This window comes from Falco naumanni, chromosome 6, assembly GCF_017639655.2.
Source record: "Falco naumanni isolate bFalNau1 chromosome 6, bFalNau1.pat, whole genome shotgun sequence".
Taxonomy (NCBI): Eukaryota; Metazoa; Chordata; class Aves; order Falconiformes; family Falconidae; genus Falco; species Falco naumanni.
This window is the reverse complement of record NC_054059.1, coordinates 70,303,184-70,323,336: the sequence shown is the minus strand read 5'-3', so window position 1 is coordinate 70,323,336 and position 20,153 is coordinate 70,303,184. Positions and strand designations below refer to the sequence as shown.

The 20,153-nt window shown below is 39.1% G+C and overlaps 1 protein-coding gene across 1 annotated transcript in view; it reads right to left on the bottom strand.

The window, feature by feature from the left end:
- Nucleotides 1–14,792: 14,792 nt before the first annotated feature.
- The window catches only part of SIM1 (SIM bHLH transcription factor 1), a 48,541-nt gene continuing 43,180 nt past the window's right edge, over nucleotides 14,793–20,153 (bottom strand). The window contains exons 10-11 of the mRNA XM_040598805.1: nucleotides 18,975–19,380; nucleotides 14,793–15,725 (exon numbers count right to left, since the gene is read on the bottom strand). Of these exons, the coding sequence (XP_040454739.1) occupies nucleotides 14,995–15,725; nucleotides 18,975–19,380 (1,137 nt within the window). The 3' untranslated portion in view covers nucleotides 14,793–14,994. The remainder of the gene's footprint in view (nucleotides 15,726–18,974; nucleotides 19,381–20,153) is intronic.

Sequence of the window (20,153 nt, the reverse complement as noted above, 5' to 3'; positions counted from 1 at the left end):
AGCACAGTGGATATTGTCAAAAAGGCTCATATTGACCTCTTTTTCTTTACACCATCTTAAGTCAGGAATACCTCTAGTTAATTTGCTGCAATTAGCCTGCTGTAAAATGTACCAGAGGTGGACAGCTTCTAACTGCAGTGGAGCCATCCCCCCGCACCTTACACTGGTGCGGCTGAGATAGGAATCAGGCACAAAGGCTGCAAAACTGGTCCTTAACCACACACTGTCAAGCCTGACAGCATTTGGAAATCTGTTTGTATATCTCATTACATTGCCTCTTTGCCACAAGGCCATTGTTTAAAAAAAAAAATAAAATAATATGTCTTCTCTTATCATCACATAGAAAAGGATATAAAAATATAAATAAAACTGAAAGCATCAGTCTTTCTGGATTATTTGAGAATAACCTCATATTAATGAAGATATAAACAGTATGCTTTAATAGAACCTGCAGCACAAACTGTTTGAAAGAGAAATTATTATTTCTCTTCCATTTCCTGAGTAATCAAACTTGAAGGCAGGTCTTGTGTTACTTCACAGACATAAGACAAAGACTATTTTAAAAACACTAAATCTGTTCTTTCCTCTTCGCTGAAGATCTGCTGTTTCACTGGTTACTCAGGGAAAACTATTGCTGGTGTTGGTGAAATATATTTGGATTGAGGGGTGCAGAGGTGGGCATACTTGTTATAGTGCTAAATCTTTCTCATGCAAAAGATAACCAATCAACCAACACAAATGAATAAAACCTTACTAGTTGCCAGCAAGTCCAGTGAATCTTTCTTCTTAAGTTAGAGGAAGCTGAAGTATCTGCCTTCCTGTCAACTTCATTTCATGGTCTTCTATCTTCCTCCTACATATATCCATCAATTTCCAGCCAGAATGTTCTGTGTGCCACTTTTTTGCATGTGAATGACTCTTGCCTTATTTTTCTCTCTGCCTTCTGAAATCTCTATAATCTGAATTTATCTACAGGGTGAGAAAGAAAGTAAATTCAAATCTGTGAAATCTATGGGAGAACCAAGGAAGTTCCCTCAGATCATCTTGCAATTTTACAGGTAAGAGTGGCCAAGACCATGACTAGATCCTTCGCAACTGCAGCAGCCAAACAAATACACTGTTTCCAGGGAGTGCAGGTGTACAACTAGCAAAGCATTCTCCATTCACTAGAAGAGGAAGCCCTTAAGAAGGACAAAAGACTGCATGTGGAATATGGTACAGTAGGAAAGACACTAAAGATCTTAACCTAGATGCACTCATATAAGCATTGAAAAACCTCAGGTCACCTCAGGTGTTTGTTATTATTTTAATATCATTGCCTCTGACTGACAGTAAAAGTGAATTGGAAGAGTATGTTTGAAAATCCTTATGTATAATACAATTATGCCAAAATGTATTTGAACCTCTATACTTGTAAGGGTCCGCTCATCATTAGTCTGGAACTGATATTTGGACACTGCTTTATGCACTGTTTCATTTGAACTAGATAATGGTAAAGTCTTCTTTTCTTCAGCATACTTTGTGCAGTGTAATTTACAGTGTTATGCAGATGCTGGATCATTCGAATCTCCATTCTGTTGCACATAATTTACATTGCCGGTGGCAAATAAAAAGATAAGTGCAATCCATATTGCAAATGTATCGTACCATTGTGAATTTGCATGCTTTATCCTTGTTCTTCACCTCGTGGAATTTATGTGGTCATTGTAGCAATGTCCGATATCACAGTGAATATCCTCTTATCAGTCATGTTTGGATTTAAAACTAGCTCTTTCTATATACATCATCATAGCAGTCTTCACTATCACTCTAAATAATTTGAAAGCTACAGTAAAAAAATCTGCAGAGCTGAAATATCACAGTAGACGTAAGGACACTGCTTGAAAATAGACATGTAATGTTTCCTCTTATTTGATTCATACCCAGGCAAGCAGTTCTAAGTCAGATGTTTGGGTTTTTTTAATTAAATCACTTTACAGATTTAAATCCATTTGTGCTGGGATATTTTTTAACTCAGTGACACTTTTATGTGGACCGTATAGCTCTTTTGAAATATTTTCAGTTGAGCATCAGTGTTTCACCATGTCAACAAATGTTCCCCTGATGCAGGAGACCATCTAGTCTTTCAAAGCTCAGACACATAAATTAATCTTCCAGCTATATTTGAATCAAAGTAACTTTAAATACAATAAAATGCGCAGTTCTAGGAGAAGATAACCCACAGAACCTCACTCTCTAAGGTCTGGTTTCTTGTGCCTTGAATTTCCATGTTCTGATGTTGTGTAAGATGAAAGCCTGTGTTTCACTTTACTTGAGCACAGAAGGTCTTGCCTCTTTGTAGCATCCTATTTTTTTAAAAAAATGTGATAATTTAGACTGATGTCTCTTTTGAAAACTCAGTTCAAATAGGCTGAAGAGTTGCAAAGATATTAAGGATGAAGTAACTGACAGATGGACAAAGAGACAATGTGGTTGCATGAACTTCATTCTCATAGGAAACCATGACAACCAGAAAGAGAGATTTGGAGATCTTTAGCTGGAGCAAGTCATTACAGCTTCACTTACCTCAGTGAGATGGAGTGACCTGCTAAGAATCTGAGCAGTAAAAATAGATAGCAATTAAAATGGAAACACTGGGCTGGGCAAACTCTGCCTGAATGTTCTCTCTCCTCTTCACCTCCTTGTAATAAAAATACAGTGCAATTGAATATGAAGTTCTTCATTATATTCATAAAGTAGCGTGGTTTTAAGTGGGTATCAAAAACAGCACTTTAAAACAGCAATTGTAGAAGTACCTTGTAATCTAAATACAGTACATTCTTTTTGGCATAAATGAAAAGTTCAGTTCTTACTCTTGACTTTTTGAAATTATTTTTCTAACACTGCAATTCCAGTGCAGGAAAATTACATTTAAGAAATGGAAATTAAGATCCTCTGTTTATTTATTTTCTAATCACTTTTCCATATCCTTCTTACAAACTACCAAAAATGTTTACAGTAATTGCTAATGCTATAAAGCATCTGTATTTGGCCCCTCCCTGTGAAGCCATTACCTAACCAGGTGCCACATAATTAAAAAAAATAAACAAATACCAAAATATGATCCATTGCTGTTGTGTAAAAAAGGAAAATATTAACCAAAGTCTGTTTGAAAAACTTTCATGTGATCAATCACAACTTGTTAAAAAGTCAGATGAGTGAACGTTTTCATAGAAGCAGAAAACAGAGAATTTCAATCTCTTTTAAATTCTCTCCATAAAAAATAACCTCTTAAATTCATTTGATGCAGTACATTAGTCAAACATTGTGGATTAATATACAGAACCTGTGACGTGTTGATGTGGGTAGTGAGGGAGTTGTTTAAACTACAGAAGTCTTTAAAAACTTCCTTGCCCTGGCAGAGTGATCTCAGGTGGGATGTTAAATGTATGCTCAGCCACCGGCTGCAAGTAGTCACTAAAGTAAACACCAAAGCACCCTGGTGAAGGCAATTTCAGCCTCAATCCTATCAACTGACACTTCTGCTCAGTGACCCTCTCAGGTCTTAGAAATGGTCTTTTCAGATTCCGGGTCTTGCTGTATTGATTTCAATCAGCAGCTTTTCCTATGAGCCCCACTTTGAAATAGACCTGACAGAATTTCTACTCTCTAGCCCAAGTTTTATCTCTGGGGTTTTATTCACATTTGACATCGTTCAGCTAAATGACAAGTGAGGATTTTGTGTGCACTTTTTTTCCTACCCACATTTTTTTTTAATTATGTTTGTTTCAAACAGGAGTAAATCTCTTTGTTTACTTACGCTTTCACTCGCTCCAGCAAGGGAAGCAGACTCAGCTGCCTCAAGTGTTGTTTTCAAAATGTTTTTACATTTTTGGCCATGCTTCAGTGGGACCAAAGCATTTCTGTCAACGACTTCATTAATGTCAGGATTCTACCCCTGGCTTTTGAATGGCAGCAGCACCCTGCCGGAGGCTCTCTCACTGCTCAGATCCCCACGCTTCCCCTTTACCCTTACCCCAGCAGCACAGGCTCCGACAGCCCGCGCACCCCTATGGCACAGGCTGGTCAGGGACCAGGCAGCTGCTGCTCTGCACCAGGAGCCAGGACGGGGGCAGAAGGGTGGAGAGTGGGCGCTGCAGCCCATCACGCCTCTCCCTCGCCAGAGGCTGCATCCACCGCACCACACCGCCAAAGGCACCCAGCAAAGCAGGCTGGAGGCAGGCAAAGTCCCTTAAACCACGTTTGCACCTTCTTACTTCTATAACTCTTGGCGTAAATTAGAGCACCCTAAAAGAGTACAAGATGGTTACGATTTGGGAGAGGGGGAAAAGGGTATTTCATATAGTAGAAAAGTTTCAAAGTTTTTCTCTTTTTCTGTTGTTTTTTGTTGTTGTTGTTGTTGTTTCTTCTTTTAAATGAAGAAAGCGATCAGGAAATCCTCAGCCGAAACTGAGAATGGGTTCCTGATGGCTGGATGGATTTTGCCAAAATCCATTTTAAGGTTTACTTTGAGTAAGCTCAAATCAGGTTGCCATATGGAATTACTCCATGCAGCAGCCTGACCCAGAGCAAAACTGAACAAAGCTGAGATTATTTACTAAACTCCTAAACTGCTGGCTGTTTTGCAACTCTCCCACACTGGATCTAATTCCTTAGGTAAATAAGCACATATTAAGTTAAAAACCCAAGTTAACCAATAGGCCAAATAGTTGTACACAAGGTAGGCTGTTTGATGACACACAAAACACAACCATGAGTCAACATTCATGCCTCAGACTGTCTCAAAGCTTGCTGGCACCTGCAGTTTAGCATATTTACTGCTGTAGCCGAGAAGATTGATCACAGGAAGCCAAAGCTGTTCAGTTAAAAAAAAATAAGAATCAGCTGTTTTCTATGAGCAGTCTGTCAGATAACCAGACTAATGAAACTGTGGGCATTTCTCTTGAGCTCAAGAAACATTCATGCTGGAGAGGATACTGGAGTCATTCTAATACTTTGCAGTTGTTTTGGAGGTTAAATAGAAAGCGGCACAGAAGAAAGGTTCTGCCTTTGTGATTGAAGAAAGGCAGAAACATAACATCAAAATGCACAGTTGTGCCCTCAACTAAAATAGTCATAACACTAATACTGTATTTTTCACCTCACTGATGCGCTCCAAATTGAAAACACAAAAGAGGCCTTTCACTAATATTGTTTAAAAAAAAAAAATACAACTGTCCCACAGAGAAACCAGCCAGACAAAACACAGTCCTGCTTTTGTAAAAATAATTCATAACCTGATGAAATGTCTTGTGTCAGAATCAAAACCAAGAAGCTTCATATGAAAAGTGGATCTGACTCCTGTTAGGACTGCATAAGCTGCTCTACAATCTTGGCTTTCCCCATCCTGGGCTCCAAATGGATGCAAAGGTAAAGGGGAAGCAGCAAAAGGCTCAGCACATGGTGATCTTAGTGTCCTTTGACAGGACACATCACCAACATGGAAAACACCGACATTCATGCATGGGCTTTTGGTTAGCTTCTACATACAGACATGGTTTCGCCAGCTGCCCCACTGTCAGTGCAAAAGGGCATTCCCACAGGGGCTGCCTTACCTGGCTGGATACAGGCAGGACTCTACCGGGCAAACATTTCTTCTGCCCTGATGAGAACAGTCTTGTGGATGTTTACTCAAGTTTTGCTGGGCAGTGTGGGAGAAAAAGCATAGTTTCACATCTTCTGGTACCTTCTTCCTTTCATTTCTTACAATTTGTGAAGCTAATAGCACGGAAGAAAGGTGGCAGCCTAGCCTAACCTGCTTTACCTCACAAGACACAATACTAATGTAAAAAAGTGTTTTTAAATGGTGGTGAGATGCTCACCGCTATTCCAGCACTCTTGCACTTGTAAACTCACTACAAGCCAGAGGGCCATTGTTTTTCATGTGACAGACATGTAGACCATCATGGTAGGTAGCACAAATCAGTGTAGCCTCAAGGCCACTCTAGCTAGTCCCAAGAGGCTGACCGTTTCAGAGCTACCTCAAGCTTCAAGGGACATAGAAAGTGCCATAGGAAGATTCCAGTCTGCCCTTTGAAAGTGAATCAAATCATCTCTGGCGCTACGTCTTGAGGGTAAATTGAAAGTGTCCAGCTTAAAAAAGGAACCTTAAGCTTTTTTCACTATTTTGTCATGTTTCTCCTAACCAAAAAAAAACCCAACAAACAAAAAACCCAAGTAAATGTAGCACACTTGATAATATACAAGTTTATCTGTTGGCAACACAGCTTTGGCATAATTTCCAAATACATCATACTAACAATTCCTAGGAATACTGCTGGAAGCGAAAGATGGCTCCTGTATGACATTTACCATCTGATACGTTGGGTACCAAATAGGGGAGCTGATAGCCAGTTGAAAGCTTTGAATATGCCAATACTTTCTGGGGTTTATTTTCCAAGCCTCATTTTATGCTCTGCATTTCATATTAATGTTATTTTTGTTATAGAATATTTTTATTTATAGATTAATAAGAATATAGGTAACAGGTGACAAATATAGATAACATCATAAAAAGGACAAAGCTGATGACAGTTTGTGATAATAATGGACAAATTAATAAGAATGATATGAACTGTAATAATGAAATTTTAATTATTTGCATGTAATTTAATGCATGCTTAGACAAAGTTTCCCTCTGAGGTTTATCTAATAGTAGCTTTTGTTGTTATTTTCCAATACAGGCATACATCCTCTGCTCTCACCTTTTATCTTCATGTTCTGTTTGCAGGCCAAGAATGACAATATTTTGCAATGCAGCTAAAGCAGTATGTGTATTTAGTATGCTGAAGGCATCTATCATCTTTTGTCTGTAGCTTTTCTGAAAAGTTCATCACCTCCATTCCCTCAACCAATAGCTTTCTTGTAGCAGAACTAATGCCTGTGAGGAAAAGATTGCAGGGTCCTCAGTATGGCATTTTCACCAGCTGCATAAAAAAGGGAAAGGGGAGTGCAAGTGATGGAAACTGTTGTCAGATGATAGCTGTTTTCCTCATGAAAAGGAAAACACAATTTTCAGGATCAACTGAGGACACTTGCTGGACAAGCTAGATCACAGGATTTGTGAAATCACAGGCCAGGGCTTGGGGCAGAAAGGAGGAAAGGGAGATGGAAGGGGCAATGCCTGAGAGTACCAAAAATGAGAGGAGTTTGGGAGAAAGGTAATGACAGACTCTGGGCAGAGAGAGATGTCTGTGAGGATGAGCAGGCTTGATGATGGTGAAGCCCAGCTGCTTCCATGTATCTTGTCATGTATTCCAGTCTTGCACCTGACCTCTGGACCATAGTCCAGAGTGTTGTATGCATGCTTAGTGAAGCTCCATTTAACATCCATGAAGAAACCATGTAGTCTGTCAGGCTTTGCACTGTGGCGCATAGCCCTTTTTATTCACACAGGCACACCAGGCTGCATAGCAGCAGGCTATTTGTGACCTTCTGACAGTCAGAGAAGTTGTATCAAATGAAATTGCTGATGCCGAAATCTCTGATGGCCACCATATGGGGATAGAGGAAGTTCCTGATGGTATCACACACTTTTATTACAGTGGCCATGACAGCAGATTTCCTCACTGCAGAGCAATTTGCCGATGAGCCTAGGAGCCAAGAATGCATAGAGCCTAGTGGGCAATGGGTACTCTTTACACGCTAGAAGAGCAGTTATAGATACGGCAGGACTTTCAGCGCATAACGGTGAGGATGATACTGAGTTTTGTTGCAGAGCTAAGCATGGAGAAACTAGGACTACTGCTGTCCTATGGAGGAAAATATGGTCCCATGAGTGCCTATTGATCTCAGTGTCTCTTTCAGTATGGGCTTCAAAGGCAGAGAGGTAGGTCAATAACAGGCACTTCTGAAACCCCTCACTCATGCATTTAAAAATAAAAAAGAAAAGAATGAAAGAAACCCAACACATGTTTTGCACAGCTAAACAGCATCATTTGGGGAAAAGATGACACCATTTCCTGCCTGCATGGAAAGCCAGGGCCAAATTCAGGCCAAGGAGAGGGGAACTGCCTAAACTACCCTGTAGGAAATGCTAAAATTCTGAACCGTGTTCAAACATCTAACTCAATACTGCAGAGCATTGCCTAATCCCAGGAGCATCTCCAAGAACTGAGTGCCTATGTCCATGCAGGAACATAGGACCAGCGACACAATTTCATCTCTATTTTATGCAATTAATTTCCTTGAGACTCAAAACTGACTCTTCAGTGCATCTCACCCCCATCACTGCTGCTTATGCATTTTGCTCTGAGTCTTGAGAATGGAAAATAAGTGAGCAACCATTGTATCCTGAGAAAGCTGCTTTCTGATCCAACCACCGCATCAGGTTCCCATTACTCTGACACCATCAGTCTCGCATTTGTTCACTTGCAGGGAAGACCCTCAGTGAGAATGACTGAGAGGATGGGTTTGATGGCTCAGAAACCGCTCCAGAAAGTGAACACTGTGACCTGAGTTCAAAAAGACCTAAACCCCAGACCAGGCAAGAGTTGCAGCCACTAAACTGCTGCAGTGTCTCATGTTTTTATGGGTCAATTGAACCATACAAGCACACAGACCCAACTAATAGCCAGCTCTCAGGTCCGAATGCAGTTTAGCACAACTTCTGGCCTACTCCTTTGTCATAATACTGCTCTTTGTCTGTGTATAGTATTTTAAGCACCTAAGGGATGTTACGCTCCAAGTCAGCAAGCTGATTTAGCTGACGCACAGGGGTGGTGGGTGGCTTCAAGAAACATGGCAGACTATTCACAAAGTAGACAACCTTAATTAAGGCCCTGTGAGTCGGCTTTTCTTGATTCAAATAGTATCTGAGCAGATTCAGATGTCTTTCTTAAATGCGGTAGCAGTATATTATCTGTGTCTCTTCATATTTTGCTAAACTTCATTCAAGATTCTGAGAGCACTTAGGATTCACAGGAATCAAAGTAACTTACCTTTACTGTGTCCTCTCCCAATTCTGAGAAATGCTACCATTAATTAAAGTGAATTCCTGACAATGTATCCTACATAGGACAAATCTTATTTTAAAAATGTAGAAGAACAGACAAAAATTGCATATTAGTAGCTATATTTTAAACCAAAAAAAAAATCTTCACATAATAAATACATCTTATGCACATTAACTTCAAATTTACTTCAGAAAGCTATTTACAATATAAATAATTATAAATGGGAACACTTTGCAAGATATTGTTGACATAGCTAAATTGTGTTTCCTACATTACATTCCAAAGGAAAACTTCAAATTACAGATGTTATGCTACAATGTCACTAGACCTTATACATTGCAAGGCATGGGATTTGAAACACTGGCAATCGGTGTCTTTTTTTCCATAAATATAACCCGTTGGTTTAAAGGAAACATGAAATGCTTCATTATGTCTCAAGTGCTTTTTTTGCTAGATAAATAGTTTTATGCATTGAAAGATCTACCTTGGGAAAAAGTTGCAGTGCCTTAAAAGTACTTTTTCCAATAGACTTTATTTTCTTAGAGATGTAAGGATGCCAACATTTTATAAGTGAGCAAGATTATTTCTTGCATTTCTAATCTTCCCACTGTATCGGTAGCTGAAAAGAAAAAAAAAATCATGCAGTCCAAATTGCAATAAATAAAAATGTTTTAAAATTGTCTTTTGAATCCTACAATAGGTAATCTTGAGAAATTCAATCTTGAGAAAGGGGAGTTAAATAGTGACTACAACCAGACAAAAAGCTTTGTTTCTTCCTGTATTTGATCTTGCCTTTCAAATACAGCTTCATAGATGGAGTCATAAATTACCTCTTTTCAGAAAGGGATGTATTCCTAGCAACTCAGAGCCAGATTTATCCACAGAGTTTTTGTATACATAAGTTAAATGCCACAGTGAAGTTTAACCTCACAACATATTTTTTTTTCACTAATAAATGCTCTAAGGAAATATGAAATGGAGTCACACTAGTGCTCTATCCACTCTGAACAGAAGACTATTTAATTTTTTGGCCTTCAGAATAACAGCTAAACCCTCAGCTACACCTCTGGTAGGCTTTACTAACACCAAACTGAAGGGTTATAATAAAAACTGGAGGGTTTTTTGGTTTGTTTTTTCTGTTGTTGGTTTTTGGGTTTTCTCAGTGCACAGAGCTGAAATATTTAAACCTCAATACTAACTGCAAATAAAGTAAAATAGGTCCTCCTCCGCACTGTGGAGGTATCTAGAGTTAATCCAGTATACCTACAGGAAAGCATGTTCATCCACCATTGTTCCTAATAACAAAGCCTGTATTGCCTTAAGACCCTTAGGTGTTTTCAGTAAACTTGCAAATCATGGAGAGACCAGAGCCTGAATCCATTTACTACCAGACATTAACTATAGCCACCTTAAAATAGACATAGCTAGGTCTGATCCTGGAACTGTATGCTATAATCCCCATTATATACAGCTTTGTATGCAGAACGTCTGAAACCAATGTGTGTGCTATAGCTTTGTTCCTTGACTGAAAGGTTAACTGACCTTTGGAGTAGCCAGTCTGATGTTCTGGGGTGGCTGCACCTCTTCCAGAAATGCTATGTGACCTTTTATTTTTTCCAGCTCACTCAGGATGTTCACATAAATGAACATATGGTGGTTGACATACTTAGGGACATTAATGAATAAATGCTGCACATCCAGAGATAAAAACAAGATTCAGATTAGAGTGATTAAAAGAATTTAAAAGAGCAAAATTTCACTGTGTAACCTATGGCAGTGTTGTGGACACATCAGCAAAAGCCATTCAAAGCTTAAGAAATACTTCTGGGGCTCTTCAGTGCAGGGAGATGCACTCATTTTTTCAAAGCACGTATAAATAACCTCTATTACAGAAACACAGCCATTACAGCTATTACCTTCCATAGCTTCCATACTCACATCTTGAGATTTTTAAAAAAATAAATAAATTACAAACCCCAAACCTATTGACACTTCACAAGAAGTCAGCTTTTTTGCCCTTACATATATTAAGTAGTAGCTTACTCCACAAATATTCCCATTTGAGTCAATGGGACAAATTGCTGAGTAAGGTTCTTCTATTTTAACAATTGCTTTGCAAATTTGTCCAAAATTACAAACTCCATGCCCCTGGGCTGCGATTTTGTATAGAGGGGTTTTTTGCTTCTTTAAATAAGACATATATCAAAATCATAATGCATAAAAATCATAACACACCATCCACTGATATCAGTAAGAAATGGTTTGAAGGACCTGTGGTCACTCTGTATTTGGAGTAGCTACAAAATATTAATTTGGTGTTAATAGCAAAACAGTATTATTTCAGAGAAATGATACAACACAGCAGTTTATATTGTTTCTGTTCCAAAACACAACCTACATACCTCATTTGAAGTGGTAACCTTTAGCTAATGTGATACATTGGAAATATATTTGGTAGAAATGCCTTGCATTTTTCAGTTTTGCAAAATATCTCATCTTATCTGATTTAGAAAACAAAGAAACAAAAAAAAGAAGATGATATCCTTGAAGGATACTAAATGAAAAGTTGAATTAAATAAATATATACTAGAAAAAATAAGCTTTATACCATATTGAAAAGTACATGTAATATGAGCTGCAGTGATATTATATGCTAGAATTAAGATTGCAAACTTGCTTTCATGTAGCATGCGGAGTCTAAGTCTACATTTAATGATTTCTGTCAATTGAGAAGAAATTCCTGGCTATCTAAAGAAGCAAGATGGCAAATTAGCTGACAAAAGGCATCTATCTCTAGCAGGTTGTACTGAAGTGCTAAGGAGTGCCAGTTGCTGGAATCCCATGAGAAGAGCGAGCATCAGCCTTTGCTTGTAGCACAATGTGGCTGCATGTACAGACTGCTGTACTGATATATTCCATTCATTACAGCGCATTTTTTTACATTTTTCATTGTTGTGGACTGGAACTATTGAAAATAGGATCAATAACTACAGGTTGGGAAGTTTTATTTCAATATCACAATAGATAATAATGGGGAGTTTTTATTGCATAGCACACTGGCTTTTTTTCCTAGGTGAAATCATATAGAGTATAAGCATCTTATATTGTACCTGGTTTTTTTTTTGAAAGTGCAGAATGCGAATACAACCGTGCCCAAACTGTGGTCTCCTGACTGCTTGTGGCCATTAGATGATAGCCAGGGAACTGCAGCTGGTCTGCAGAACTCTATTAACTTCTAATGAGAAGATTGATAACAAGAGTGCTTGGTGATCCCAAGAAACTTGAGTGCTGACAAATTCCCATTCATCCAAACTGTTTAGGAAACTCTTCTGTAATACAAAATAATATTGACACTTAGACTTATTTTTATATGTACTAGTAGGGATAATATGATACCATGTACCTCTACTCTAATTCGCTTTGCAAATTGTATTTTAATACTGTACAATGAGACTCCAAATACAAGTTTATTCATATTATTCATAGGAATAAGTGAAATAAATATGTATCCAGAACTAGATTTATCAAAAATACTTTTTCATTCCTATGCTTTAGGAATATATACAATTGTTGGGCTGAAAGAAGTCCATTTTGGTCCATTCCTTCCTCTGAGTTAACAGTTGTCAATGTTTTACTTCCCCTCAATTATTTGTCTTGCTTTTATCTTAAAACAAACAAACAAACAAAAATCTCTAGCTGCTTCTCTTTATGACCTTTATTGTTCATTTGGCAGTTAGTCAAATAAACTTCTTGCCAAATCATTTTGTTCTCATTTTGCCTTGGCTAACATTCAATGCCCTGTCTCTCATTTCTGCCACTAGTTCAAATAGTTTTAGACCATTATTTATATCTCCTCCGTGCAGAGCTTGGTGCACACCAGTGACATTTTCCCTTTCTCTTTTCCCTTGCAAAGATGACAGACCCAGTTTATTTAAAGTTTTTATTAGATCTTTCAGTCTCTTTATCTTTTGCTGAGCTCTGCTCCACCTTTTCTATTATGAGGTTTAGATAATAAAGACCAGACTGTGTTGCCCTTCCTTGTGTTCAACGTACATTTCATCAGGAGTGATCACACTGCAGTCAACAAAGATTGCTTATGGAGTAAGGTACTACTCAATTCAACATTCACAATCTGCCTTGGAGTGATCAGGACTATACACAATATTCCAAGTTCAGAGAGGTAATTTCCTCTGCTTTCAAGTACATCTCTACTTACGTGGCTTAGAATGTTATTATTTAGCTTTTGCTTCTGATTAGTTTTATTTGAAAATAGATATTTTTAACCCACCCATAGCATGCTGGTTTATATTTAGTCCCATTGATGACTCAGTCCCATATGTCGAGCTTCTTAATGTTACAAATGAAGCTAGACTTAGTGCTGATCTCATTTTAGTAACCACAAGTCCCCTTAACTCCACATTGGTGTAATAGGGAGCAGTGGTCCTGCTCCCATGGCAGTCAACTTTGAGACTTCATATAAATGCCATACAAAGAAGGACAGGTCTACCAATTGTGCCTACAAATGCCCTATTTTACTCTTTTTAGCATATGCTTTTTATTTACTCTTTTCCAAACAATTAGTGTCTCTTTGTTCATGAGATTATTAAAAATTGCAAAACGTTTCTCTGCCTCTTTTGATGTCTTCTATGTCTAGGACAGGCCCCGATAACATCAGCATTCTTAAGACAACTGAATTTCTTGGAACCCTGACTTTCCTCAGTATTTTTTAATGAACATATGACCAATTTTGATACCCGTAATATGTTTTGATATTCATTACATTTTCTGCTGCAAGTAAGAAAAGAATGCCTATCTCTTTTTCAAAGTTATACCTATTACTTCACTGTATGTCCGACAGAGCAGTTACAAATTTCTATACTTTCTTAATTTACTCCAAAACTTTATCAGAAGTAGGACAAACCACCATACAGTTTCTGTCTATTCTCATCTCTCATATTTTCACACTTATGCAATTGCATTTGCATTTTACAGCAAAATTTCTAGATTCTACTGAGTTCCTTCTGTGTTTCAAATTAATACTTCATTATTCAGCCACTTAGAACCACTTTTCCTGTTTTTATAATATTACTAAATGGCATACATAGCTATAGGGTTAAATGTGTTTATCTTGGACCACTCCTAGTTCCAGCCTATTCTCCCCATTTCTCCTGACAATTTCCTTTCATTTCACTCCACTACCCACCTTGTGCAACCTTGCAAAAATATGAGGACAATCTCCCATCTCTACATCAAGACAACCAAGCCCTATGTGTTTCTCAAAAGTACACTGAGAAAGGCCCTCTTTCTTTTAAATACAGTAGAAGTAAATACTTGATTGTACTAATCATAAGGATACTGCTCATTTGACTCCTTTCAAATCAAGCATGTGTAAATAACTATGCATGTGAGTACACAAGGAAATAACAATTTGAGTTCTCTCTTCTTTCTCCCCTTTTTGATTTTTGTATTGGTTAGCCATGGATGCTTTATACCATGGAGCAGCATAACATACTTGGCCATTAGGGAATAAACAGATCACCAGAAGTACACTTTTTGTTGTGTATTTCAAAGGAACACATTCCAACTTTCCGCATAAAAAGAGTGCATAGCAGTTTTGTTGGCTGGGACCTGTGGTGCACATGCAGTTCAGAAGGGCTGCCCTTGGCAGTGTTTCCAAACAGCCAGCTCTTACACAATGCACACAAATTGCTCTGCTATCTGCCCCAAGCACTCCCTGCCTAGACCTTTTCCATCCTTCTCATCTTGCATGGCACCAATGTTGAGTTTAGCTCCACTCACTCTAACCTGCATGCCAATGCATTTTTATTTTTAAAAAGTAATGTGTGTTAACTAATTTAGCCCCTCAAACCTTAGATTATTCTTTGTAGTGCACTGTGGTATATCAAATGCTGGTAACGACAAGGGCATGAAAACATATAGTATCTTCCAATTAGATCTCAAAGGTTACTTTTTAAAGCACAGAAGTTTTTAGAAAAAAGTGTCAGCTTCCATTGGTTATTATAACAGATGTTCCCTTGTGTCCTTGTGCTGGATCTTGCTGCATCCTTAAGTGAGAAGTCACATCAAAGTGTGATCCATTACAGCCTAGTGAATAGTTTCTAATGGTTTCAGTGTCATATAGATGCTCCAGGGCATATCCAGTTAATGTGTAAGAATGCTTATCAAAGTACTGCCTGTGGGAGCTGTAATAATTTGGAGAGGCTGCTGGGTGATCCCCTGGGGTTTGATGAGGGGACACATCTGAATGCAGGTAGTCTTTTGCTAGTACCAAACTAGATTTTGATATTCGGTCAGAATTAGGGCTGCTTATCCTAGACAATGTTGTGGGGCTGTTGTCATAGTCATTTTCATGTGGGCTCATGATCTTTCCATCTCGTTGCTGGATGTGTTCACAGGGAGGAGTGTTGGCAACCATCGGGACGCGGCAGACATCCCCTGCCAACTGCTGCTGAGGGTAATTTGCAAAACAGATAGCATGCTTCTTCCCTGTGCCATTAATGGAGATCAGTGGATCAGGAGTCGTTTTCCGCAGTTGTAGTCTGTTTTCTTCCTCTTTAATCATTTGCTGGGTGGCTCTTATAAGAGTTTCAATTTTGCTAGGTTCGTGTGGACTGCTTTGATATTGCTCAGCACGGTATCGGTCACCTGATTCACTGGCAGAGCCAGGATCAGGTGAGCTAACAACACTGTCCTCATCCCAGTGTCCTCTCCCTAGGAAAGATAGAAAGGAGACAAGCATTGAGATTGAAGGAGGCAAGCAATCTTAAAGAACAAGTACCCTGAATCTTATTTTACAGACAGAAAACCAAGACAGAGGCAAGTGACTCATAACAAAGTCACCAAAAATGACTGTGGTAGACCGCTTGCTTTTCAGTGACAACCTCTTGTTTCCAATGTCTGCACATGGAACAAGTGACCTAGCTGAAAATATACGAAGCAGAGGTCTAAGCACCTCAACACAGAAATCCAGTGCCACCTGAGATGCTCTAGGGTAACCAAGCTTCTGCACAGGCCCAGCAGGTATGGCACCAACTCTACAGGAACTCTATGTCTTCTGGAGCAGCTAGAGGCTAGGCAGGGTACTATAGGGCATGTCAAAGTGCCCTCAGCACTGACCTTCAGGCCCTGACCCCTCACTACCTCTTTGTGTCAACAAAGTCTGAGTGAATTGGTACCATGATGAAAACAAAAATCTCAAGGAATTACAAATGTACATCATTCCAACGTATCTTCTGAGGCCTTTCCAGGAGCTAAAACATAAAGACAGCATTGTGGAATAGCTTGTGGCTCTATAGTGACTTTATGCAGGTTACACAACAATAAATAAACACAGGTAAGGAAGTAGTTCTTTAGAAGCATAAGAACCCATAGCTATTAAACAGGGTTACTGTACAAATGCGATGTCATATCCCAACACATAAATATTTGCCATATAAAACTTTTAGAATGGGAAAATATAACTGTATTTGAACCTCTCTTTAAAAAATAAGGCCCACAGACATATCAGAGAAGGTGTTCAGCTTGCATATATCTGAAAGCACAGAATCAGACCTGTCAAACCTCACTAGGAAGAAAGCGAGTGAACCCTAAACCTGAACAACCAACTAGGGCCACACGATAATAAAGTGCTTGATAAAGGATTTGCTGAGATACATACCTGCAGGAGGGCATGCGTTGGACTTACACAAATTACTTAACGATGCCTTTGCCTCAGCACATGCAAAGTCCTCTTTGGAGATGAGGCCCATTGGGTTGGTTGACCGGACTCCTCCAAGGAAACCCATTTTCAGACTAGCACGGTTTCCCCTGCTCTGCGTTTGATCAAGGCATACAGATCTGCCCAGCTACCACTGTGTGGCAGAGTTCATGGCAAAAATCAGTGATGGGCTTTTATCATAAACGTATCCTGCCATTTGTTGGTGGAAGTACTACACTGTTCAATACTCATGAGCATAAATTTATCCTTCACACCCTTGTAAGATCTGGACCCAAAACACCAGGGCCTGGAGCTGGAAGGGAGCTCCAGCCATCCACGCACACAATAGGTCCAGCACACCATGACACACTGTGGAGCTGGTTGGCCGCAGCACTAAACCATATGCTCAGCTTGTCTCACTGCACAGACCATATCTGCAGTGTTCCAAACTTCCTGAGCATGACCAGAAATGCATGGATTCATGTCCAATATCCAGGGCCTGTCGTACTGGTCAGCTAATTCGCATTATCGTAAGGTGACTCCGAGCCAGGACTACCAGAAGATACATTAAAAGAACAGAAAAGGAAGCAAATATTTTCTGCCCAAAGAAACTGCTCTGACAGCAACATTCACATAGTATTGTCAAAAGGATTTTCATTTGTGAAAGGCCAAGGTTTGAAACTGCCTAAATCTAAATGAAAATGTCACATTTGCAAAGGAAGATGAGATGTTTCTCTCCTCAACTAAGGCCAACATGTGAGGTTTTACCCTCAAAACTACATGCAGACTGAAGGCCTATTGAAATACATAAGACTTGATACAACAAAGAAAATAACTACAGCACCTGGAATTACAACACCACCAAGGAACAAACTAAAATCAAATTATATTAACCATTTGCATTGATTAGCCTTGATAAAGGTGTGGAATAAACACTTTTGTATTTGTACCTCCGTATGGTATTCCTACATTACTATCTTTCTGTGCTCAGCAAGAATTACCATGCATGAAATTTCCCAGCAAAATCATCATACTTTGCTCAATTCTTTTCTTTTTTTGGAGAAAAGAAAGCTAGAGAAACAAGCATGACGGACGTACAGAAGAGACACAAGGAAGGAGGTGTGTTCTCACAGGGAAAATGGAGAACTGTCCTCTTCAAAATTTAGGGCTCCCTTTGTTTCCTCATTTTTCCACTGATTGTATTTCTTAGAACTTGCTATTTAATCATATTTCTAATCTCAATAGAATTTTCCTCGGATTGGAGTGAAATAGTGCAGTTCTTTTTTATTTCCAAATTCTCATTCTGCAAGTCACTGGAGTGGTATTAATGTAATTAGCTTTTATGAGTTCTTTAGATACAACCTATATTTTAAAAGATTATTTTAGTAGAAAAGCATTTTTTTATTTAAATTTATTATATATATATATAAATATAAAAAAACAATTTTCAATTAAAAAAATTAAATTAACTATCCTTACAACCTTAAACTCTGACTTTTGGGTCAGCTGTGGTCCTTCATCTCTCAGCCTACCCTTTAAACCCGAGGAGCTTCAGATTTTTCCAAACCCAAGATCAGTCTTTCACCGTGATTTTTTTATTAGCTTCAGCCTCTGATGATGTGCTACTGCATGGAGTTTGCAACCTGCCAGACACCAAGCAAGGCTTCAGACTTGGTGCTAAAAGGGTGAAGAAACTCCAATTAGCTAAAAATTATTGGTGGGGGTAAATGTCTGAAACCAAAAGCAAATGTTAATTTGAATTGCCAATTTTAAATAAAAATAAACAGCAAATCTTTCAGAATCTAGTAATATCCAGTTGGATATTAATGAAGAAAAAATTAATGTGGAGAACAATTTCTCCAAAGACTTTAAAGATTTTTTAATATCTAGCTTGGATGTAGCTCTAATTTTTTGCTAAAGATATTCCACCCAAATCAGTTTGATCTTCAGTCAAATAAATAACACATTTCTATCAAGTGTATCATTTTGTTTATATTTTTAAGATTACCCTTAAAACCTCACCAGTCGGATATTTCCACTTTAATTTCACAGATTAAAAAAATATATAACAAAATTATATTTTGCTGCATATAAGCCAGACCATCAAACTCAACTTGAATTTTAAGCATTCCTCATCTCCATAGATGTGATCTCTGAGACCAAGACATATATCAAAAGCCTCTCTCAATTTCTGCCTCTCACATAAACAGCTGCATGTTTGTGTTGCGTTGCTCTGTCGGAGATGGTGCCTTGTTTTCTCTTACCATGAATCCTGTGCACTGACGTTATGTGGGGCATACTGTTCTCATATGCTTCTCTGCTCTCTGGGGATGACTTAGTCAGAGGCAATGCTGAACGAGAACCCCACCAGCTCTCCCTTCCTGGCTGCGGTGTGCCGAGGAAATACCGGCCAGCTTCACATCTGCCGCCTTCACAGGCCTGAGTATGGAAATGTCTGTCATCAGTCAGCCTGGAGTGGTCGAGTGCAAAACCGTAGCAGAGCGCACTGCGGTCTGAGTACTGTCTGTAGGCACAGGAGACATCATGGTGCTGGGAGCTCGGTCTGTCTGTGGGCTCCAGTAGCTGGGGAGAAGCTGTATCGGTCAGGGGGCTCCCACCCCACTGGCTCTCGTGGTCAGACTCGGATCTCTCAGTGTGAAACCCAGAATACTGCAAAACAGGAGAAGCAACAGGGAAATTACTACGCCTGGGTGAAATCTGCAAGTAATGGCACGGGAAAGAGAAAGCATGTATGTGATAGGGTGATTTTTGCGAGCGTGCCCACATGTCTGCACCTTCTGATTGGGCTCCTAGTCCTTTCCTGTACAACACTCGGTAATGAGCTCACAGATGACAGCACAGACCTCATGAAAGCCTAAAACATCCCATGTCGACCCTTAATAGCCATCTCCTTTATGATGTGTAATATTAAGTTCAGCAACATCAATGTCACAATTCAATATTTTTTTAATATGTCCAGGTTTTTCCTATTGCTTTGAAAGCTAGCGCTTGTGCTCAGCAACGGTGCTCAAATGCTCTTCAGCAAAACGCTTTCAAAAGGGACTGAAATAAGACCGCTCTGGAGCATTCTCGCATGTCAAATTGAAACTGAATGTATTTCAAATTCTTTTTCTAAGGGTTCTCTCTCTTTTTCTCATCTTTCGTTTGTTGTTGGGGTTTTTTTCTTACCTGAAGTGGTATCTTTGTACTTCTTTCCTCCTATTAGTAAGGAAAAGAAAGCCTCCTGTAGATCCTGGGACTACCAACACTCCTACAGAAAAAAGCTCTGAAGTGATGGCAGATTGGCAGGAAGGTAAAAATCACAGCTCTGTTGCAACATGAGAGCAAGGAAAATCTAGAAACTGTTTGCCAGAAAAGGTGACTGCTAGCCAAAGCAGGCAGAGTTGGCATTCGGCACCCTCACTTAAGCTTTCCCAACACGG